The sequence below is a fragment of the Aspergillus eucalypticola genome (assembly GCF_003184535.1).
Source record: "Aspergillus eucalypticola CBS 122712 chromosome Unknown BO83scaffold_5, whole genome shotgun sequence".
NCBI lineage: Eukaryota > Fungi > Ascomycota > Eurotiomycetes > Eurotiales > Aspergillaceae > Aspergillus > Aspergillus eucalypticola.
The window spans coordinates 1213465-1235694 of NW_020290279.1; the positions used below are offsets into that span (position 1 = coordinate 1213465).

Here is a 22230-nt window from a genome sequence, read left to right on the forward strand (position 1 = left end):
GTACGAAGCACTGAAACATTTAGGCAGCATCTACATGGTGATCAAGCATTGCGATGTTTCCGCGTATTTGTGCCGTCGAAGGCAAATAACATGCCTTGTCAATCCACCATAATCACACAGTGCTCTTAATATCCACACTATAGTCTAACCAGACTATTCTTAGTCCGATGAATTTAAGGTGAGACCATCCGCCAACTATGACGTCGCGCAGGGGCTGTATGATCCGAGATGCAACCAGGCAGCTGCTTTTTTTTTTTCCACCCCATCAGAGACAGCCAAACTGACTGTAGGATATAAAAAGAACATGAACCATAAGTGCGACCATTGAACCCTGTTGTCTAAAGTGTTCAACGCACACAACTGTCGGACACCGCCACGCAGCCCGTGGCTGTGACACTTGAGGGCCGATCAGCTGTTGGCCCAGTGATAAAAGTGGAGATCCGATGAGCCATGGAGCCAAAACTCAGTATCCATGGGTGTTTGGGCGGATTGTTTCAGGGGAAAGGACAATCGGACAATTGTGTTGTGAGGTTCTAGTGGGACTCAGGTACTCTATGAAAGTTGATAGCATGTAGTCCATCAATCCATAGCATGATATCTAGAATTATTATTATACGATAGATAGCAAAGCCGCAGAGTGCCTCGTGGGTGCCTGTAGAAAAGGCGAGTGGAGACTCACATTCTTTTGTTATGATTATGACCCCCCAACTTCGGTCGGGATGACCCAATCAAGGCAAGTCAGAGTGCGAATCCACTTCACTAGACTCTTCAATCTATCCCAATCTGCTCGTCGTCATTGATCGTCCCCGCGGTTCCTTGGTCAACGGGCTTCAACTTTTTCCACCCTCAATCCTGCAGTGTTGTGTTAGGTATTAGTTAAATCAAATATTAGTGTTCCTGTCCGTGGCGCTGCGGCGACAAGGCCGAACCGCCGTCACGAGCAAAGCCCACGGCCCAAAAAAGCTGTCGTCTGCCAAAAGATCGGTTCAACCATTCTTCTTTCTGACATCCTGACCCCCGTTTATTACTTTGATTATTCTTCATTTCCCCTCTTCCCTTCTCCTGTCCCGTCCGTCCCTTATTTTCCCCATAAATCAGTCTCGCCTATCAGAATCTGAAACTCCCGCCAGCGACGGAGCCTTTGCGCTATCGCAGCGACCTGAACGCTCGTCGATTCCCACATTCCACCAGTCCCTCCTGGCGCAATCTCCAGTCTCGATTTTCCCCCCCTCCCCCTTTAGCCAGGAATTCACAAAGGGGGCTGGTCTATTGGAACGCTTAATTGTCCGACGCACTATCGGCCATTATGTCCTATAATCGTTTGGGTAGGTTCCTAATAATTTCTCCGCTGCTGGTCTACTTGGGACAGATTGCGCGGCCGTGACTTGTCGCGCATTCGCTCCCTTCTCCGCATCAATTTCCCTCCTGAAACCCTAGTGTCGGGAGCGAGCCTTACTATACGAGGGAAATTGCTCGTATCTGCATGCGAGAGCTACAGACCTTTTGTGTCTGTTGTGCTGTCATTGTCGCACCGCCATTTCATTTTCAATTGCGCATCCCGCATAGGGCGTTTATACTGACCGTCGAGTGCAGGAGACCCCTACGGGGAGGAAGAGAGTCACACTCCCATGATGAATCCTCACCATCTCGATGCTCGTTCCCCGTCACCGGGCCGGCCATTAAACGCCTACCAGCTGTCAGATAATCCCTATGCGCCTCGCGAACACCTGGAGATGCCCTCCAGCGATCGGCTGGCAGAACAACCGACGGTACGGATGTTCTTGGAGTTGTGATTGATGATGATGATGATGATGATGATGCTAATTGCCATGCTCGTGAACTAGTACTCGGTCGAGAGACTCCCAAACTCTTACGGTCATAACGAACTCTACGAAGATCACCACCCTCATGCCTACCCTGGTTACGAATACTCCCTCGACCCAGAAGCACATCACGACGCTTACTACACCCAACCTTACCAGCCGGCGGTAACGCCGCATGAAGACTATGACTTGGGGCAATATCCCGAGCATCAACAATCATATACCGATGATCGGGTTCCTATCCTGCAACCAGACAACCCATTCGGGCCGGATCCGTATGCCGATGAGTATGAAGAGGAGCCTACAATCGCACCTACGCCTAGTCCGGCGCCAGTTCGTCGATGGAAGACCGTCAAGGAGGTGCAGCTCTTCAACGGTAACCTCGTGCTGGATTGCCCAATTGCGCCCGCCCTGCTCAGTCAGGTCCCTCACGCCGAACCCCCGGGTCGAGATGAGTTCACGCACATGCGTTATTCTGCCGCCACGTGCGATCCAGCCGACTTCTTCGAAGAGCGTTTTACTCTGCGTCAGAAGCTTTTTGCCAAACCTCGACACACGGAGCTTTTCATCGCGGTCACCATGTACAATGAGGATGATTTCCTCTTCGCTCGGACGATGATTGGTGTGTTCAAGAACATTGAGTACATGTGCTCCAGGACATCAAGCAAGACGTGGGGCAAAGATGCATGGAAGAAGATTGTGGTGTGTGTCATCAGTGATGGTCGTGCGAAGATCAATCCGCGCACGCGCGCTGTCCTGGCTGGTTTGGGATGCTATCAGGATGGTATTGCCAAGCAGCAAGTCAACGGCAAGGATGTCACAGCACATATCTATGAATACACCACGCAGGTGGGACTAGAATTAAAGGGAAACCAGGTTAGCCTCAAGCCTCGGTCTGGTTGCCCCGTCCAAATGATCTTCTGTCTGAAGGAAAAGAACCAGAAGAAGATCAACTCGCACCGTTGGTTCTTCCAGGCATTTGGACGCGTGCTGGATCCGAACATCTGTGTTTTGTTGGATGCGGGTACGCGGCCCGGGAAGGACTCGATCTACCATCTATGGAAGGCCTTCGATGTTGACCCGATGTGTGGAGGTGCTTGTGGTGAGATCAAGGTCATGTTGTCGCATGGGAAGAAGCTGCTCAACCCGCTGGTTGCCGGGCAGAACTTCGAGTACAAGCTCAGTAACATCCTCGATAAGCCGCTGGAGTCGGCATTCGGTTTTATTACTGTCCTTCCGGGTGCCTTCTCCGCCTACCGATACGTCGCGCTGCAGAACGACAAGAACGGACAAGGTCCGCTAGAACGGTATTTCCTGGGAGAGAAGATGCATGGTGCCAATGCCGGTATTTTCACGGCAAACATGTACCTGGCCGAGGATCGTATTCTTTGCTTCGAGATCGTGTCGAAGCGCAACTGCCGCTGGCTGCTGCGATACGTTAAGTCGTCCAATGGTGAAACCGATGTCCCAGACCGGATGGCCGAATTTATCCTTCAACGTCGTCGTTGGCTCAACGGTAGTTTCTTCGCTGCAGTTTATGCCATTGCGCACTTCTGGCAGATCTGGCGAAGCGACCATAGCTTCATGCGGAAGTTCATGCTGTTCATCGAGTTCATCTATCAGACCATCAACATGCTGTTCGCGTGGTTTGGCATTGTAAGTAGCTTCTCACTCTCGGGCGAAACGTCACTAACAGACACAGGGCAATTTCTTCCTGGTTTTCCATATTCTTACAGAGTACCTGGGCGATGACGACCTGCTGGGCACAGTTGGTAAAGTGCTTGGCGTGGTATTCGAATGGCTCTACCTCGCGACGTTGGTAACTTGCTTTGTTCTGGCGCTGGGCAACCGACCTGGTGGATCGAACAAATTCTATATGACGATGGTCTATTTCTGGATTGGTATCATGATATACCTGGCATTCGCAGCGGTTTTCGTGACCGTAAAGTCCATTCAATCACAAGTGGAGGAAAGCGGGTTCACCTTTTCGGATCTTTTCACGAACTACCAGTTCTTCTCGATTATCGTGTCACTCGGCTCTACCTATGTGATGTGGTTCCTCGCCTCATTCATCTTCATGGACCCGTGGCACATGTTTACCTCCGTAAGTATTTCCACACCTCTACCGATGCCTTTATTTTCTAACCCAAGCAGTTCATCCAATACATTCTTCTCACCCCGACCTACATCAACGTGCTCAACATCTACGCCTTTTGTAACACTCACGACATCACATGGGGTACAAAGGGAGACGACAAGGCCGAGAAACTGCCGTCTGCGAACCTCAAGCCCGGCGGCAAGGTCGACGTCAACATCCCGCAGGACGATGGCGATCTGAACGCACAATATGAAGCCGAACTGGCTAAATTCGCCTCGAAACCACCCAAGGAGGAGAACATCGTCTCCGAGGAAGACCGCCAGGCCGACTATTACAAGGGATTCCGCAGTGCAGTCGTGCTGGTGTGGGTCTTTTGCAACTTTGCGCTGGCCGCGGTGGTACTCAGCGCGGCTGGTCTCGAAGAGTTCAGCAGCGACCAGGAGACGACGGAGAACACGCGCGCCACCATTTACATGGCGGTGGTGCTGTGGAGTGTAGCGGGATTGTCACTTTTCAAGTTCATGGGAGCGATGTGGTTCTTGACTGTGCGGATGGTAAGTTTGCCAGAACCTAAAGGTGTGGGTTTTACTAACGAGGGTTTAGTTCCGCGGTGTTTAATCTGGCGTTCGATGAGTCGGCTTAGATGGACAGATAAACAGACAGACAGCATACCGCTGCAGGCTCGGTATGGTATGATGATGACAAGCAATGACGGTTTCATGATACACGGGGCAATGGGATACCCGGTTGTTGATATGATAGATAGTTCTTTAGTTTATGTAACATATGACATTATGCGTTCTGCAACGTACACATATAACCCAAGTAACTCCGGGGGAAGAGAAGCAATATGCAGTCAATTCCCTGTCTCCACTTACATTTGTAATATGTATCATTAAAGAAACAACATAATATAACAACAGCATCATTGGTCTAGTGGTAGAATTCATCGTTGCCATCGATGAGGCCCGTGTTCGATTCACGGATGATGCACAACTTTTTTGTGATTTCTTTTTTTCCCACACCAATTCCAACCCCATCAACTACATACAAACAACGACACCAACATATAATACTACACTATACCCCTACAAACCCACAACACAATCTAGATACTAGTAATGAAGAAATATGAACTAAGCCATAACACAAACCGCAATCCCACCCAACACCAACGCCATCCCCAACCACGTCTCCCGCTCAATGACCTTCCTCTCAACATACCATTCGCCCAACACCGTGAACAAAAACGCACTGGAGTTGGCGAGGGGGACAGTTAATGATAATTCTATACATCACCATTAGTATATACACAATTACTCCATACCACACATTCACCCATAGAAGGTAACAATGTAAAGGGCATACATACCATGCTTCCCCACCAACAAAAAGAACCACACACTCCCGGTCAAATTCACAACCAGGGGAATAGAATACGCGGGCGTGCGAAGTAAATTAACAACCGTCCAGAATAACGTGATGATTTTTTTGCGGAGCCAGGATTGCTGTTTCGGCTGTTGCTGTTGCATCCATGCCGGTTGTTGCTGCTGTTCTTGGTGGCTAGCTGGGGGAGGATTATCTTCCTCGCTTTCTTCTCCCCGTTCATCCTCGGGGCGTGTCTCGTCGGTGTATTCGGGAGACACCGGTGTTAGGGGGACATTTGCCTCATCATTGGTGGTGGTGATGTTGTCGTCTGGTTGCTGTTTTTGTTGCTGGCGGGCTGCAAAGTCCGCGGCTGCGCGCCGGATGAAAGGGGTGGTGAAACCCCAAGCTACCCCGACTAGGAGGAAGGAGAGAATGTAGTTGATTACGGGAGGATTGGAGGGGTCTGCTGTGTCTGATTCTGGGTCCATCTTGGGGAATTTCTTTTTCGATGATAGGGAGGATGAGATGGGATTGGAATTGGGATGGGGGTTAAAACAGTTAAGGGAGGTGTGGAGATGGATGGATGGTTGATGCATGCATGCGGTTAGTTAGTTGAATTGATGGGGCTCGGCGGGAGGGCGGGTCGGGGAACTGCCAGGCGGGTGGAGATCACTTGGTTATCTGGTTATTTATTAGTTAATTTTGGGAGCTGGTCTGTTAGTCAATCTGTAGGATATGGAAATAAATTTATTGTAATGCTTGACTGTTTTGTTTTGTTTTGTTGTGATATTCTTTTGGGGAAATGTATTGTAGGGTTAATATATGATAGTTTATTGCGGTACAATGTACTATCTGTTGAGTGCCGTAATAACCCACTCTACTACTACAATTGAGCAACTACGGGAGAAGCTTTAAGTTCGAAAGGTCACTGTGTATTGATATCGCTTTTGATATACTAACATTGCAAGAACCTGCACCTGAATGACTAATTTGGTGTACAATGCTATTTCTGTTAACGTTTGGGAAATTTATATTACTACATGCTCCCGCAAGCCGCCGTTTCTGGGAATGTGTACAAGAACCGGAAAAGGCAGATGACATGGAATCATGAATCAAAATGAAAACCAGCTAGTAATGCATGGTAGATTCAACGGTTGATTGGCTCGATCACTTGAGACATGAGATGGCCAGAACCTCGCTTAAAATAACCAATTAGCGCATTTGGACTAGCCAGATGCTCCTTGCCTATAACCGAGTATAAGGGCTACTATCTATACAGGTTTGACGTGCGGATCAGCACTGACTTAGCGCTTCGTCTTATTGCTTTTCAGCTCGGCCTATATCCACAATATCTCCTTAGTCAAGCTGGCATTAGGTACAAAGCAGATAGCTACGCCGCTCGGTTCGACTGTGGTTGCAATCCTAGTACTTAGTTCCCTCGAGCGTTGTTTCCCATATCTCATCATCAAGATTTCCCATACCAAGTAAGCCGGGTAAATTCAAGACATATAAATAACCTATTCGAGCTTCATAGTCAATATATCCTGGGTTTACTAATCAAATAGATCATAAATCCAGGTGGCGACTAAGCCTTGGGCACAGCCTCAATGATACTATCCCGCAGGCTCATTGTATAAGTATACACTTGATTGATAGTCAGCCCAGCCTCTTCCGCCAGATGGTACCACTGCCCCTGGGTACGTTCCCTCGCTCCTAGAGTAGCCATCATCAACATATCCAATTGCGCCTGCTGCCAGTGCACCCCCGTGTTAGGCAATACCATCTCGTCAATCAAAAGATATGAGTCCGGTGCCATGGCTTCGATTATATCCTTGATAATCTCTAGAACTTTATAATCGGGCCAGTCATGGAAGATGTTCCGCAGATAGTAGAATTTCGCACCTGAATCTTCCATTGGATAAGTCACAATGAAGGATCAAAAGGGCACTGAGACAGGGATAGACTGTACCTTTTACAACCTGGGGCGTAAAGAAGTCATACGTCTGCTTCTCCACCCCAGGGAAGTCAATGGCGTGAGCTAAGGTCTGGGCAAGGTCCTGGACGATCACTCGGCCCTCCAGCTGGGGGTAGCGCTGTTTGAAGCCAATTGCTTGGTGTCCCAAGCCACCCCCAATATCAACGAATAGGGCTCTTTCAGGGCTCAGACCAGTCGCCTTCTCCAAGACTGGGTAGGCGTCTAGGAAAGTAGGCATACCGGCGCGATTAGACATCATGTGCTCCACAAAATAGCCTAGGGCCTCGGGATTCTGCTGCATATAGATGAAAGCTGGCACGTCGGTGTTGAGGGCTTTGTGAAAAGGAGTTCTGACATTGTCCTGAATGTCAGGGTAGTTGTTCTCCTTGAGCCAACTGGAAGGGCTTGGATTGTCTGACCGCAGTTGTTCCACCTGATAAGGGTAAAGTTGGTTTTTAATTTATTGAACCCGAAGTGGGGGTAAAGCGGTCGACTTACATATGACCAACCGCAGCTTGATGGCCGGATACGGCAAATGTCTTGGAAATATTTGATGCAGTGAAGGTATCTTTGGAGACCTCCTCGACTGCATAATAAGATGCCAAGTAGCGCAGTATACGAGCTGATAGGCTCAGATTAGAACCAGTGTTTGAAGAGAAATATTGAGCGAAAGCTCACCAAGGAAGACTGGATTGGCTCCCGTCTTCTGGCTCAGCTCATCCATAGTAAGGGGACCATCAAGCAATAGCTCGAAGAGCTTCAGGTCAATACCGATACGGATTCCGGCCAGTTGCATGTTCTTAACGAAGCATAGATTAGAATTGGAAGTTTGTATCTCAAGTTTGGCGTGTTTGTTTGCAATGGGGGGAGACGTACATTGAATGTAAGTCGCTTCACAGTGTCGTCCGGAGACTCAGTTGAGACACTCAGCTTATGCAGGGCATCCAAGACATCTTTGCGAGCTTTTTCATCACCAGCTTCAACCAGTCTGCGAACTTCTTTGGTAAGTGCTTCCATTGTGGTTCTTTCTCTGGAAGCTTAAGGTCTTGTTATTCAAGTTCAGGAGAGGCGCTTTGAGAGAGAGGAAGTATGTAGAGATCGCAATGAAGGCAGATGGAGAGAAGGCTTTAAAGTCTTAACTAAAAGTGTCGGTAAAAGAAAGAAGCGAATGGAGCCGAAGCGAGCGTCCATTGCTCGAGGCTCAATTGTCTCTTATCATACGGCGGTAGAAATAGTCCAGCTAAAATCTGACAAGCAGTTGGACACTACATTAGTGTAAGTATACACACTATACCACATGCTAGTAGCAGTTCATTTTATTTTAACCAATCAGAGACTATACTCCCATGACCAACTAAGTACACCAATACAATGGCACAGTATGTAGCTAGGATGCTTTCATTAGGGCTCACTCTCATCATATGAGCACTTCCAAAGTCAGGACCCGTATTCAGATCAGCTGGACAGCTTTTCTCTACTCTTTGCAACAAAACTTATGCAATACGTATAGCAGCTGGGTATCACATTCATATCTGCAAAATAACTATATACAAGGCAACACACCGATATCACCACTCCACCCGGTCATCATGCACTAATTGCACATCCCATCGTTCCTCCCCGCGCCATACCCTTCCCGGTCGATTCCGCCCCGCCACCGCCGTCCGCAGCGTGGTAATCATCCCCGCCGGACCGCTGGCGAGCACCCGCGTCGGACCATCGACCACCCGGTCCAGGAAATCCTCGACAATGTCCTTGAGGTCCGGATGATGATGGGCCGCTGCCGCTGTCCCAGCGACTGCAGTGTCTTCAGATGAGAGGGTATACTTCACGGAAACCCCAGAGTCCGACGACGCATTCGACCCCTCACAGCATGGCGATTTCTCGAGGTCGGAGACCTCAGGGACTGGTGCCGTCTCCCGCGTCACGAAGATGCGGACTCTGAACGTGTTCGAGTGGGTGGATGCCAGGCGCTGCAGGATGTCGAGCTCCGGGGCGATCCATTGCATGTCGGCCTTGCGGCGGATGATCCAGATGAGTTCGAGGATCTGCGTCGGTTGGTACCTGGAAGTGGATGTGTTGCTGAGTAAATGGAGAAGTGGGGGAAGCACGAAGGTGATGCCCGTGCCGCCGGCAATGCAGAGGAGGTTGCTGCTTCCAGCGGTTGTGGTTTCCTCCATGATGGACTGGCCGTAAGGTCCACAGAGAATCACTGGGGTTGTTGGGCCGGCGCTCGTCATCGTGGTGGTCTCACCATCACTCGGTTGAGAATCTTGTGACGAGATGCGTGCGAGGTGGGCGAGTTCCCGCGTCAGTCCCTTCCGGGCGCGGATGATGTAGGTGTGCGGCTGGCCGGTGGGTAAGGTGTCTGGTACGCTGCAGGGGGTGAGTGGGTGGGCTTGCCACAGACTCAACTGCGGGAAGCAGAGGAAGAAGTGCTGGCCGATGTGCCAGGAGTCGTGATTATGGTGAAAGTCAAGGCGGATGATGTCGCCATCGTCCGGGTTGGGGTGCAACTGAATCGCGGCGTGCGGGATGTGCAACCCTCCGGTGGTGGACGACGTCGTGGTCGGGACGTTCAGATGATGCAGCACGAAGACGCGAACGAGACGGATCCCCCGGTCCAGGAACCAGACTACCAGCGAGGCCAGCATCCAGCAGTACAGGTGTGACCAATGCGCCCAGCAAGCCCCGACATAGACCATGGCGACTACATAGTGGGCCTTGCGGAAGAACTCGTAGCCCGTCAGCTGGATGCCGCGCTTAGTGCTGTGGAAGACCAGGAAGGAGAGCAGAATCATGGCCACGATGCCCCAGATGATGTACGGCTGCGTGATGAAGCTGTTCCACTGCGCGGGCTGCGGCTGGTAGAGCTTCCCCTCAACGATGGTCCAGCCGATGGTGTGCATGGCCGACTGAATGTAGATCACCCATCCCAGCCAGCGGTGGAGGAAGTTGAAGTGATGGTATGGAACGCCCGTAATCAGCGAAAGCAATGATTCCCGACTGGAGAGCAGGATGGACAATGGCGTGAGGGCGAACGCCAGCACACCGATGCGGTCCGCCCACGGACCCAATCCACTGCGCGTGTTGTTGAGCGAACTGCCGCTAATGGGAGTGACCCAGGTCTTGTAGGTGATGCCCACCAGGGTAAATACCAGCAGATACCCGGAGATAATCAGGAATATGAGGACTTGCAGACGTGTGGTATGTCCAAACACCCAGGGCAAGGCTTCCGGGAGCAGATGTCGCCGGACAAGCGCCTGGATCGTCCGCGAAAGACGGTAGGGAGCACTCTGGCGGACAGGCTTGGGCGAGGTCCTGGCTACAGATCGATCAAACCGAACGAGGCGTCCCCCCAACGCCCACAGGAACAAAATTCCCACGACCACCGCCCACAGAATGAAGCTGTAGAGCATGCTGACATCGTGGCCGTGGTAAACCGCGTCCAAATAGGCGCAGGTACCGGCATCTTTGGTGCAGGGGACCTGGCGGGCAACATACCCCCAGTGGTATTCCATGGCGGAATCCTGGGAGAAGTCCTGAATATGCCCCATGGTGGAGGAAGTGTAGATGGGATAAAATTTGCAGGTGTGCTCGAGCCGGTGGCAGTGGCCATTTCTATATCCTCAGGATTGGATGTGGAGTCATCGCGGTGGAGTCGCCAAGGCCGATATCTGCTCATCGCCAAGCATCGTACGTGATAATCTGCTCAATTCACGCTTCGTATAAGTAGACCGTGCCATTCCCCTCTCCATTGGCCCCCAAACTGCAACACCATCACCATCACCACCATGGACATGCACATGGACATGTCCAGCTCCAATTCGAGCGCCTGCTCGGTAACCGTACGTCGTCTCACCCTCTGCTTGACATCTGATGATTAATCAACATGGCAGATGTTATGGAATTGGACCACCATCGATGCCTGTATGAATCCTTAGTACTCCGTATAGCTCTGATCCATCCAGCCCTAACAATTGCAGGTTTCCTCTCCTCCACCTGGCACATCAACACGGCGGGCCAATTCGCCGTCTCATGCATCGCAGTCGCCTTTCTCGTCGTTTTGCTCGACTTCCTCCGCCTCCTAAGCAAGCAATACGAGGAGCATCTCCAACGACAATTTCAGCGCTACGTTGCAGCGCAAACAACATCGGACCGCATGCAGTTTTTCTGCGGTGACAGCCTAGAGCACGGGCCAACGGTGCTTACCTTCCGAGCCAGTCCCTGGCAGCAGTTGGCGCGGGCGCTACTGCACACGCTGCAGTTCGGGCTCGCGTACATTATCATGCTGATTGCCATGTACTACAATGGGTACATGATCATCTCTATCTTCCTGGGGGCGTTTCTGGGGAAGGTGTTCTGCGACCGTGGCGAGTACCGTGTCGTGGTGGCGCGGCCAGGGGCCAGGGCAACGGATACGACGAAAGCAATGGAGATAGAGCCGGGGAAACAGACAGAAGAGTGGACGACGGGTTGTTGTGGGTAGTTATGATACAGTCTATAGTGCAACGAAGCCCATGATGTTTGAAGTTCACATTGTTTCAGATTAATATTGTAAAATTGGAGGGGCCCTTGAGTGCTTAGTCATTAATATAGTTGCTGCCTGATTATGGCCTTGTTGCCTGACTATGCCTCTTTTGTACCATCTTGTCAGAGCGCTGCCCTCAATCATACTCAGACCCACTTTAAACCCATCTTCCAATCTTGCTGTTCTGCGATTTTGAGTTAATTTCTCACGTCGCCAATGGTTAAAAATTGATGGGGCTCGGCGGGGCAACTGGTGGGTGGATAATTTCTTGATTACTATCTCCTTCAAAGCAATTCGTTGATCAGCGCATAACAGTATTGTTCAGTTACACCTAAGCTAATCTCTATTGTAAACCCTCAAAGCAGAATCCTTCTCAAACGTCTAACTCCCTGTTTATCACCTTCAAGCGTACCATCTGCCCACCTTTTTACCCACGGGGTCGTACAGTTCTTCCCAAACCCAATCAAACAAGCATCATCATTCACATCAATGAGTACATTATCAGCCTTAGGATCTCCCCAAAGCAAGTTCCACCGATGAAGAATCATTTTTTTAAAATGATTAAGTAGAATTTCTCTACTTATAGTCAGATAACGCTGAAAAGGTCTCTAGTATATAATATATATAAACTCAACACACTTTTCATACTGGAAAAGACTTATTTTTCCTTCGAATATGATTGTTAGGCATGCGGGCTAACAGTAGTTGCAGTGCGAGGTAACTACGGGTGTTTAATCTATATATCGCTGTTTAGCAATGATTTGCAAGAGTAAAGCGAATCTTTGAGGGACTTCTTACCTACGTGGCAACATGAACCGAACACATGTTGCTAACAAATATATTATATAAAGAAAAAAGGGCCAGGATGTAGTAAAGATATATACATTAATAATCCATAAATAAGAGCTGAACTGATCTGATTGAATAACTAAGGTTTAGTTATATTACTTATAGATTATTTAATCATCTAAAACAGTTAGCACAGGTTAGATGAGAAATTAGCATGGGCTAGGTGGGCTGCGTTCTGGCCGTTCGTAGCCTCGTGTTTCACAACTATCCGTTGCCCGCTCGCTGAGATTCTGATCTCAGCTGTCTCCTTAGCGGCGCTGTCTCCTCTTCCCCTCAGCCAACCCACCTTGTGATCCCACAGTCTTACTCCCTCAGCGCCCGCCTGCATGCTGAGGCCTTAGTCCGGGCTGGCGCGGGGCTAGCCGCTGGACAATCCCTGAAGCTTAATGCATGGCACCTATACAGAATTACGTGGCAGTCTTTGGCGAGGTCTACCCGCAGAATTTATTTTTGTGTCTCTATCAGAAAATTATGATTTAAGGCCTAAATTGCTGACTTACCTGTAGTATCATATCAGTAGTAAACAAAAACTGCCACGCAAAGTCTGCATATGTGCTATGCATCATGCTTTAATTCGGCTACTCGAGCTATACAGATCAATCAGCAAATAAAATTTCTAGAAACCCATCAATTACACCTTTTATTTTACTAGTGTTTTACTATACAGGTGGATATGCGTCTATGATGTTTCTGTCCTTAGCAATTTCAAGTACCTCTGGCTAGTCAGTGGAGGTGTAGGATAAAAATGTATCATAGTATTTGTTGAGTCTGATGTCACGAAATCCTGGTTCCAATCTTCCTGATTTGACGCTCTAGAGCCCGCTTGGACAGCAGGAGTTGATCAGGTGTGATTGAGGACACGGTGTAGTGAAAAAAATTCAATATTACACACAGTTTCTCTTTTAATAGACTTACTTCCGGGTAGACGGGTCGGCCCTGAGCGACCTACTATCTACGGAGTAGAGTATTGTGGTACGAGCACTAAATGAGAAAGCCCCACTTAATAGACCTGTGTCTGTGCGCCTGGTGAGAGCCTTGAGCTTACAGTGCTTTTATACCTCCGGAAAATTTTTCCTTTGAAACCCGAAGGAATAGTAACGTTTGTGGCGACAGTCTCTAGTTATTACGTCGAGAGAGACAACCAATATATCTAAGGCCAGGAATAATCAATCATCTGGGATATGCTACAGGCCATAAAAAATGATCAAGAAACCAAGGGAAAAGTTCTATACAAAAAGGATGTGAATCTCTTAGACTGCCTTCTGTTGGCAGGCTGAAAAGCAAACCCCGAAAGCACATTAGTGCCAGTAGAGCCCCGCAGTAATGGTGATTGAAGTTAGAGAGATTTAAACGTGTTACCAATACAACCTCTCATTGGAGGTCTATGCGTCGATGAAAAAGGAGGAGCAGCTGATATCCGTGGGGATAGTATTCTTCACACAGGAAAATATCTTGGGTTAAGATTTTACCCTCTAATCGAATGTGGAGTCGCCCGAAAGCATTGTATGAAGAATACTCTCGCGGAAAAGGCAGGGCTCGGCTTGCGACATGAATTATGAACAAATATCAGTTATTTCGTTTAGCGCAGGCAGTCGTGCTGTTGCAAATTTCGCAGCCTGGTGAGCAATCCAGTTGAGAGATTTCCGATGTCACCAATTACTGCCCCTCAAACATACATGCATAATGCAGGCCAGCAGAGGAAGTCGCATAACAAAGGTACGGGCCGTGCGGGGAGATGAGATTGTCTTTGCACTCTCACTCAAATGACTAAAATTGGCACGTAACTGATGCAGGTAGTCTAGCGATGTAATCTAGCCACTCCTCTGAGTGCATAATAAATTACCTGCTGATTTTTGCCATATGACAAATGTAATAGTGCCACTTGGTACAGCCTCGTTAACATTCATAATTATTTCAAGACACTGGCCTAACAGTAGATAGTACATTTACCTTTGCTTTGCTAAACTTCAATGTATCTTTATAATATAGATGAAGTAGGGATAAGACCCCCGGAGCAAGTAAAGGCCTTAACGCCCTCTTGATAGTGCAGCTAAGCCGCTGCATTACAAATCACCAAATATCAAGCCTGCAGTGTGATAAATGCAATGCAGTGAGCCTTCATGTACGGCATGCGGGAAGGTCATTCCAGCCAATAGAAAATATGGGTAATATTTGACAAGAAGTTCGAGATTATAGTCTTTCAGCTGAGAGCTGATCGATGTAGTCTCGCCCGGCTCGAAATTAGTAGAATCAGGCAATGCATATACACATTTCTCTAACCCGTGGGCTTTGGTAATGAGTCTAGAAGAGGGAATAATCATAGAATCAGCCAGCCACCTGCTCAACGAGCAAACAACCACCCCACACCCAAGAAATCACAGGTCAAGAGGGGTTATGGTCCGGTCTGCATGCGCAGTTGTATAAATTCGCCACCAAAGCCCCTACCAAACAGATATAAAGGAGGTCGTGATCCCCCGAGATAAAGAGCACAAACCAACATCATCTCTTTTCTCACCTTCGAGGCCCAGCTATCTGACCCGACGCTTTCATAGTCATTACCAAAAGCACTAGACAGGTATGAGAAGCTACTTTACACCAGAATTTCCCACCTGCTAACCTCATCGAGAACCAACTCAACAAAAATGGAAGTCTGGACCGAGCACAAAGAGCACACCGTGGAAGGCCACACCTTCACGGGCACGCTCAAATTCAGGGGTGAAACAATCTGGGGCCCCCGAAGCTGCCACGACAACACCCATCGTCTGGCAAAAGCTCTGCAAGATGCCGACTGGCGCTTTTCCTTGCTCCTAGAGCCTAAGGAGCACTCAGTCGAAGGACACGTGCGCTATATCAGCGTGAGGGACTGGAACGGCGGAATCCTCCTGGATAAACTCAGTACCCATGACAACATGGATTCGCTGGCTAGAGCTGTCTCGCAGGCAATCGCAGGAGCTGGAGGACCTCCTTGAGGTGCTTTACGGCTGTGTCACGGATTTTCTTAGTCGATCTGTATTGGGAGTGAGTTCATTCAACTGGACTCGCATGGACGGCTTGGGGATGTTTTTTTTCAATCATCATGTACTCAGACACTGATGTTGAGGGGATTGCTTGGTACAAGTACATTCTTTTATCAACCAATCAATTACTGATCTCCTCATCTATATTGAAGACCTTGGGACACATACGTAGGCCTAAGTCATGCAGGTTTGGCTATCAACAGATCACTGTAGCATCCGCTGAACTCTTCATTATTCTTGCCCCCTTTATTCAAACCCTGGAGTATGAAGTCCGGCGGAAATGCATTCTATTCCGTGGGTTAAACTACACCGATAGACTACTACTAGGCACTAATAACTCAGAATCCTGCATTGTGGACAAAGTAGGCTTTTAAACACAGCCCGATGTACTGTCTATATAATGACTAATCGAGCACCTCAGGGGCAGCCCGGCTAGGAAGTCCCATTCCATTGGAGGCAACAACTTCTCAGAAAGATATCCTTCAACACCTCGAGATAAACGACCTCCCAGATCGTTAGCTTGACATGTACCACATCGTGCCACTCTTGATTGGGAGCTTTTGCGGCCAATGCTTTGAAGGACTTTTTTCTTTTTCTGTTATACTCCTAAAAGTTTGTAAGCAACTGCTAATTGATAGAGGTTATTCATGGATTTTCTTGTATTGTTCTAACTGATAATCGAGAATACTACTTCTATATATGTAGGAGTAATGGAGATCGTGAAGCTCAATATTTTTTTGTCTTTGTATAGTCCACTGTCATGAATCATTAGAGGTACCGTGCAGGGACTGCTTAATGAAATACCATAACTCTGTATAGTATTATTAACAATATAGTGCTTAAGTTGAAAGAAACAGTTCAAAATATGTCTAAATGCACCTGAGCTGTATGAATGCAAGCTACCAAGCATCAATTACCAAAGCAACCCAAAAGAATACCAACCTATACTAACAACCTGTGAGCTAAGCGTCAGATGACCCCGCGCGTCAGAGGGCGTTTATTCAGAAGACTGGTCGCGCTGGCCTAGCATGTCATCTAGACAGTTCATAATGTCGTCCATAGAAACGCTGAGGTCGGAATCACTGGTGCCCCGTTGACTCTTGTACACCTCGAAAACGATATTGCGGGCCAGTGTTTCAACATCCCGGGCATTTGCCCAAGACCTTGTCTTTTGCAACTGGGCAAACAGGTCCCGAACGGTTGAATATTCCCATTCACTAATGGTAGGGCTTCGATCCACTCTTATCTGGAGCTTCCCTAGCTGCACTTCAAGATATTCGAGACAGTGAGCTGGGCTCATCGAGGGAAAGACAATATCGGTGGGCAACCGAGACCGTAAACCCGTATTAATATGAAGTATCCTATCCATATCATCCGAGTAGCCAGCTAGGACAATCACGAGCTTGCGAGAGTAGCGTGGCTTTGTCATACAGTCGACCAATTCTCCAACAGCTTCATTAGCAAAGCTCGAGCAGTTGCCAATGGACTTTCCCGCTAGCCGATAAGCTTCGTCGATAAATAGTACCTTGCCTAAAGCCCGCTCCAGAAGGTTGATCTCGTGTCCTGTTTGCCCTACATACTCGCCTATCAAATCTGTCGCAGAGCAATCAATGACTTCGGAGGCGGAGAGGAATCCCATTTCGTAGAATATATCACCAAGAATGCGAGCTGTAGTAGTTTTTACAGTCCCTGGTGGGCCCTTGAAGACCAACGCGAATGGGATATATAGTTGGTTTCCAACACAGATGTGTGAAGGTATGTCTTATGTCGGTATTTCAAGTCTCACACAGAATGAGCCTGGCCACTACACAGCATAGGCCTCTGGCCTAGCTATGGCGGAACGACTCCGGACGCATATATCATGTCTGATCTTAGCTACCAAACCAGGCAGCCTTGTCTGCCTGAGCCAGTGGAGCTGGTCGCAGGTTGAGGTGCATCCACACCCGCCTCCTTGCATGGCCAGGGCAGGGGAGAACACTTATAGGGCCTCTTCCGATCATGATAGATTTTGTTTTCACGCTCGTTGTGGTCGTGATCTATAAGGTCCTGTCAGAAGTATGGCGAAGAAGTTTTTGAAAGGGATGCTGCTCAGTTTTATGTGCTTATGTGTTAGGATCAAGCAAAGGCAGTTTTTCACCGCAGTGGGACTAGTCACTGTAGTAGGGATTTACCTAGTGTTGTCTCAGTTCAGTGAAGATGGAGTGTTGAAGGGAGCCATCGGTGCAGTCTAGCCATCTCAGGCTATTTGCACACCTAACACATGATTCAACTATCTGTAGGCAGAATTGATTGGAACTGCAGCTGATGTTTCTTTTATTGATAACGAGTTTTCGCGATTTAGTTCACTGTGAGTGGTTGGGTAAGGAGCACCTCACTTTCTCGCGGCGGAGGCAAAGGAGTTGGAAGCCCTAGCTCCCTCGTACCACCTGTACATGCTCGCTCCTCACCCTCCCGACCAACCTCTCCCCACCCGCTTATAAGCTTCCTGCTTACCCGCCATGAAGCTGGTGCCATCGTTGGCTACTTTACATCTCTGGTGATTATCATGCTTGGTATACGTAGTAACAGTCATAGCATTTCAACAAAAACACTCGAGGATGAACGCATTACAATATTTGGTCCAACGCATGATGAACCCACATCATGTACCTTGTCCAGAAAAGCTCAGCACCTGTGCACTCAGAGTGAGGCTAAAGCCAGTTCCGAGGGCTTCTGCCCAATGACAATATTCAGCTGCGGCGCGTATCCATGCTTCATCACGTCGTCCCGCAATTCGTCCAAGAAAGCATCGTACTCAGCCGGGGTTCTTGCCACCCCAGGGATACCGCCAGGGGGCATTTTATGCCCGAGGCTGCGGAATGTTTCCGCCAATAAATGAGCAGAGGTCACTTTCCACTGCTCCTCTCTAGCCATTGCACCATACCCCAAAGCGAACGATGTTTTCTTGATGTTCCTAAACCCCAGGTCACTGAGCAAATCCTCCAGTTCATAAGCAATATAAGCATTCATCCCGAAAGCAGCAGTGCTCCACTTTTCCATTTCCGACATCTTGGCAAGGGTAGGGAACTTAGCAGGGTCAATTGGTGTGTCACGATCTACCCATTGGGCTTCCACGAGCTGAATCCAGCCTCCAGGCTTCAACACTGAACGCAAGTTTCCCACGGCCTGTGGCCATTCCGAGCTTTTCAGGCCCCATATAAGATAACGTTGATGAACGATGTCGAAGCTTTCTGGTAGGTGCAGATGCTTTGGAATTGGCTCCCGGATGTCATGCTTCTGAAGATCCACAATCGGCCCGTCTGCAGATGGGGGCGGGAAAAGCGCGGAGCCAATGTCGATGCCATGAAGGGACCATTTCTGATTGGGATAGTGCTGTGCTAGAGAACGAAGCCAGGTTCCTACTCCAGCATCATGAGTCAACGGAGTTATCTTGACGCTAAAAGGGCTCCCTCCTCTCCACTTACCGTCCGCTGCACCAGCGTCCAGAATCCTGAGGGTAGCATTGGTCTCCACAGGCGTGCTCAGGAGAAGGCCTCCTGTGGACGACAGAATGAAGTTGTGCTGCCGTTGGAGACGGTCGATCTCCCGTCGGTGGTGCGGGAGGTTATAAATCCCTTCGGTTCCAACGAAAGCGTTGCCTTTCGGGGCGGCAGAGGTGGAACTCGCAATGGCCATGATGATACAAATGGGGATAAGGTGGGAACTCTTCCTGACACGTTTTCAAGACACCAGTGCCTTCCTAGCCTTTAAATAGGAAGCGGGGGCTTTGGTCGGGTGGAGCTGATGTGATGGATCCTGGACCCTTAACTCGGTAGTTATAGTCGCCTAGCATGTGCTTCATCCAAGGACACGAGCCATTCAGCTGCCGAAGCTTTCTGTATTGTATGAAGGGGTTAATGTAAGTGATCATCTGCAATCAGATTGGTCATTACGGTACTGATTGAAATAGACCACATCATGTGTCAAAATGCTGCCTGTGAGACCAGAAACGATATATCGGACAGCAGACGGAGCAATACGTCCGTCCCGACATCATACTACCTATAAAAGAGACCATTATTCTCCACTTCCATCAACCCCTCTTCTAAACACACAATCACACTCTTCCTCTAACATACTCTCCTCATCGAACTCATGATCGACCCAAAACCATCAATTCCCCCAAACAAGACAAAAACATTGAAACCCGAAAGAGACCATCATCACTCACCTCCCCTCCTCCAGCTAGTTCCCACTAACCTAAGATAGTCAGTTACCGACAATCAAACGCCACCCTACAACACTGCCAATCCTTCAACCCCCCAGCACAATCCTTACACGCCATCTTCTTCCCCAAATCAATTTTTCGTCCGGCATACCAAGCATCGCCCTCCGGTCTATTCCCACCGCCCTTAACATCAACTTCCACCGTCCACGGCAGCAACGAATGCAGAGACCAATGGCCCGTATCGAGACTCTGAGGCAGGGCCCCAAGCCCCCTACAGGAGCGATCGTAGACGTAGGTCTCGCGCAGCTGGACCCGGCCGTTGGGTGCGTACGTGGCGATTCCGAGGTTGCAGTAGTTTGCGCCTGTTGGGGTGCAGAGGTCGGAGACGAGGTCGTAGGGCGCAGAGGATGCGATGATATTGGCAGCGGATTGGGTGGCGTCGTGGGCGATGTCCAGGGCGGCGGTTAGGGGGTTGGTTGGGTGGGCGAGGGTGAAGGGGAGGAGAAGGGAGAGGGTGGTGAGGAGGTTCATTTTGGTAGATAGATAGTAGGCAGTAGTTGTGATAAGGTGGTAAGTAGTTTTTATTATCTGGTGTCTGTTTGAAGAGATTCCCTGGTCTGAGTTGTAGCTGATGATATGGAAGTAGATCATGGTCCTATATATAGGTTGTTCGTCCCTTATGATAGTCCATGTTCGGTCCTGGCTCAGTTCTAGTCATGTAACTGCCTAGTTCTCGGTACCCAGTACTTGGTCAATTGACCAACTCGTATCTGCATGACGTTAGGCATATACGGAGGGAACATACAAGTTCAATCTGTCTGGGGGATTGCAAACCCGGCTATCATGACGGACGGGGCAGTGTAGGGGTAAATACGCGCACAAGAGAGAATTAAACGACTGAAACACCATCCAAAAGTGACACAGTGACACAGCCGTTCGGATAATGAGGTAATGTGCATGTGGACGTGTATGATCCCAATTCAACCAGGGTCGTGTCTAGATTTGAGATCAATGAGGCGGCGGCTTCTAGTCTGGAATGTAATCTCGGATAGTATATAAGGGTCAAATCGACCATGTGTGCCTAATTCGTACTACACTTCAAATCTCGGTTATAGCTCGTTGGTGGTTATTGGACAGTTGGCTTTTTTTTTTTTTTTTTTTTCTTGGCCTTGGACTTTGCGTGTCTGCGCCCTGGGTCCAAGTAGTGCTGTTCAGTTAGGTGCCTAGATTGATGAGGCCGCTTAGGTGCTGAGGAGAGATTTATGAGCGTGTTGATTAAGGCCTAGCTCATCTGTATTTATAATGTTCTTGGTCTGGGTACTACGTCACTGGGAATTAATATGAAGGCACCGAGATACTGGTATTAGCGAGCAGTTACATGACCACCCTATTTGTTAAACCAATCGGTATAAGGGCTTCAGACAGTATGTCTGCAAAGTCCTCTGAAGCAAGCTGTAGAATTCTATGCCAAAATAAATTGCTGTTCAGATTCTTCTTCAAGGCAAATGCTACCAATGCCTTCACACAAGCAAAGCACCCGAATCCGAGCTCACTATCCGTCCAGTGACGTTCACATCCTTCATCAAATATATGTAAGCCTCTGCCACTTCTTCCGGTAGACCGACCCTTCCCGTCGGATTTTTCGCTGCGGCAAATTGGCATAGATTGTCTTGCTCCTCTTCATTCAACAGATCGTTCCATAGCGGAGTTTTCACCAGTCCAGGACTCACAGCGTTGACACGTATAGGCTTCAAATCCACCGCCAGATTACGTGCAACACTGCAAGTACCACCCAAGTATCCAGCTACCGCCGTCCAATTGGCCATCGGGCGTTCCCAATTGGTCCCCGTCGTCAAGGTAATTGATGACTCGGGACCCGGGGAGAGGTACCGAGAGCCGATCTTGGCAACGAGTACGGCCGCGAAAAAGCGCACTTGACCGGCAGCGATGAGCTTCTCCCGAGTAATTTCCTGCACGGGCATGATGGCTGGTGCATCGGTCGCGGTGAATACAATGTGGTCAACTTGGTTGGTTTTTTGGAAAAGCGCCTCGAGGTCTTCTTCGATCGTGTCTTTGGAAAGATCGCAGACGTGTCCTTGGATCTGGCCACTTGGAAATTCTGTCCTGAGATCTTGGATGGTGGATTCAATGCGTTTGCTTGAGGATGAAGACACGGTGACTCTGGCTGATGCAGCTAGTGATAGTTTGGCCACTCCCAGGCCTATGCCGGAGGTGCCTCCGAAGATCAGGACATGCTTGCCCGCGAGTTTGTTGTAGTTGTAGCTACTGGAGGACATTTTGTCTGGTTGAGGAGTTTTGAAGATGGGAAGAACGGATTTTGTGTTCCATGGGAAAACTCAAT

The 22230-nt window shown here is 48.9% G+C and overlaps 10 protein-coding genes and 1 non-coding gene across 11 annotated transcripts; 4 read left to right on the top strand and 7 right to left on the bottom strand.

Annotated features, from left to right (window-relative positions):
* Nucleotides 1-1306: 1306 nt before the first annotated feature.
* On the top strand, nucleotides 1307-4539 carry chsA (chitin synthase class I; the record flags this gene model as incomplete). The annotated part of the gene is made up of 6 exons (XM_025535162.1): nucleotides 1307-1325; nucleotides 1594-1769; nucleotides 1845-3479; nucleotides 3526-3927; nucleotides 3978-4475; nucleotides 4525-4539. The coding sequence occupies 6 exons, from the start codon at nucleotides 1307-1309 to the stop codon at nucleotides 4537-4539; spliced, it is 2745 nt and encodes a 914-aa protein (XP_025391306.1).
* Nucleotides 4540-4843: 304 nt separating this feature from the next.
* BO83DRAFT_t85 lies at nucleotides 4844-4914 on the top strand. Its single transcript has one exon. It is a non-coding gene; the product is annotated as a tRNA-Gly (tRNA).
* Nucleotides 4882-5862, bottom strand: BO83DRAFT_355575 (uncharacterized protein). Its single transcript, XM_025529154.1, has 2 exons — nucleotides 5294-5862; nucleotides 4882-5209 (listed from the first exon to the last, which is right to left on the bottom strand). The coding sequence occupies exons 1-2, from the start codon at nucleotides 5775-5777 to the stop codon at nucleotides 5058-5060; spliced, it is 636 nt and encodes a 211-aa protein (XP_025391307.1). The 5' UTR covers nucleotides 5778-5862; the 3' UTR covers nucleotides 4882-5057.
* Nucleotides 5863-6726: 864 nt separating this feature from the next.
* Nucleotides 6727-8281, bottom strand: BO83DRAFT_459953 (O-methyl transferase B; the record flags this gene model as incomplete). Its single annotated transcript, XM_025537191.1, has 5 exons — nucleotides 6727-7197; nucleotides 7259-7659; nucleotides 7763-7886; nucleotides 7943-8063; nucleotides 8141-8281. 5 exons carry the CDS (start codon nucleotides 8279-8281, stop codon nucleotides 6875-6877), a joined length of 1110 nt encoding a protein of 369 aa, XP_025391308.1. The 3' UTR covers nucleotides 6727-6874.
* A 551-nt stretch (nucleotides 8282-8832) lies between these two features.
* Nucleotides 8833-10821, bottom strand: BO83DRAFT_396561 (ferric reductase family protein; the record flags this gene model as incomplete). The annotated part of the gene is made up of 1 exon (XM_025533142.1): nucleotides 8833-10821. One exon carries the CDS (start codon nucleotides 10819-10821, stop codon nucleotides 8833-8835), a length of 1989 nt encoding a protein of 662 aa, XP_025391309.1.
* Nucleotides 10822-11031: 210 nt separating this feature from the next.
* BO83DRAFT_376098 (copper transporter family protein) lies at nucleotides 11032-11783 on the top strand. The gene is made up of 3 exons (XM_025530628.1): nucleotides 11032-11112; nucleotides 11164-11194; nucleotides 11251-11783. The coding sequence occupies exons 1-3, from the start codon at nucleotides 11059-11061 to the stop codon at nucleotides 11751-11753; spliced, it is 588 nt and encodes a 195-aa protein (XP_025391310.1). The 5' UTR covers nucleotides 11032-11058; the 3' UTR covers nucleotides 11754-11783.
* A 3389-nt stretch (nucleotides 11784-15172) lies between these two features.
* BO83DRAFT_435191 (uncharacterized protein) lies at nucleotides 15173-15613 on the top strand (the record flags this gene model as incomplete). The annotated part of the gene is made up of 2 exons (XM_025535870.1): nucleotides 15173-15219; nucleotides 15271-15613. Exon 2 carries the CDS (start codon nucleotides 15287-15289, stop codon nucleotides 15611-15613), a length of 327 nt encoding a protein of 108 aa, XP_025391311.1. The 5' UTR covers nucleotides 15173-15219; nucleotides 15271-15286.
* A 1045-nt stretch (nucleotides 15614-16658) lies between these two features.
* On the bottom strand, nucleotides 16659-17387 carry BO83DRAFT_306525 (stage V sporulation protein k; the record flags this gene model as incomplete). Its single annotated transcript, XM_025527295.1, has 1 exon — nucleotides 16659-17387. A coding segment is annotated over one exon (729 nt), but the record flags the coding sequence as incomplete, so codon positions are not given.
* A 765-nt stretch (nucleotides 17388-18152) lies between these two features.
* BO83DRAFT_376099 (class I SAM-dependent methyltransferase) lies at nucleotides 18153-19628 on the bottom strand. The gene is made up of 2 exons (XM_025530629.1): nucleotides 19126-19628; nucleotides 18153-19059 (listed from the first exon to the last, which is right to left on the bottom strand). The coding sequence occupies exons 1-2, from the start codon at nucleotides 19334-19336 to the stop codon at nucleotides 18341-18343; spliced, it is 930 nt and encodes a 309-aa protein (XP_025391313.1). The 5' UTR covers nucleotides 19337-19628; the 3' UTR covers nucleotides 18153-18340.
* Nucleotides 19629-19758: 130 nt separating this feature from the next.
* BO83DRAFT_332630 (uncharacterized protein) lies at nucleotides 19759-20399 on the bottom strand (the record flags this gene model as incomplete). Its single annotated transcript, XM_025528302.1, has 1 exon — nucleotides 19759-20399. One exon carries the CDS (start codon nucleotides 20397-20399, stop codon nucleotides 19914-19916), a length of 486 nt encoding a protein of 161 aa, XP_025391314.1. The 3' UTR covers nucleotides 19759-19913.
* Nucleotides 20400-21375: 976 nt separating this feature from the next.
* On the bottom strand, nucleotides 21376-22209 carry BO83DRAFT_376100 (short-chain dehydrogenase). Its single transcript, XM_025530630.1, has one exon. It carries the CDS (start codon nucleotides 22163-22165, stop codon nucleotides 21389-21391), a length of 777 nt encoding a protein of 258 aa, XP_025391315.1. The 5' UTR covers nucleotides 22166-22209; the 3' UTR covers nucleotides 21376-21388.
* Between the last annotated feature and the right edge of the window lie 21 nt (nucleotides 22210-22230).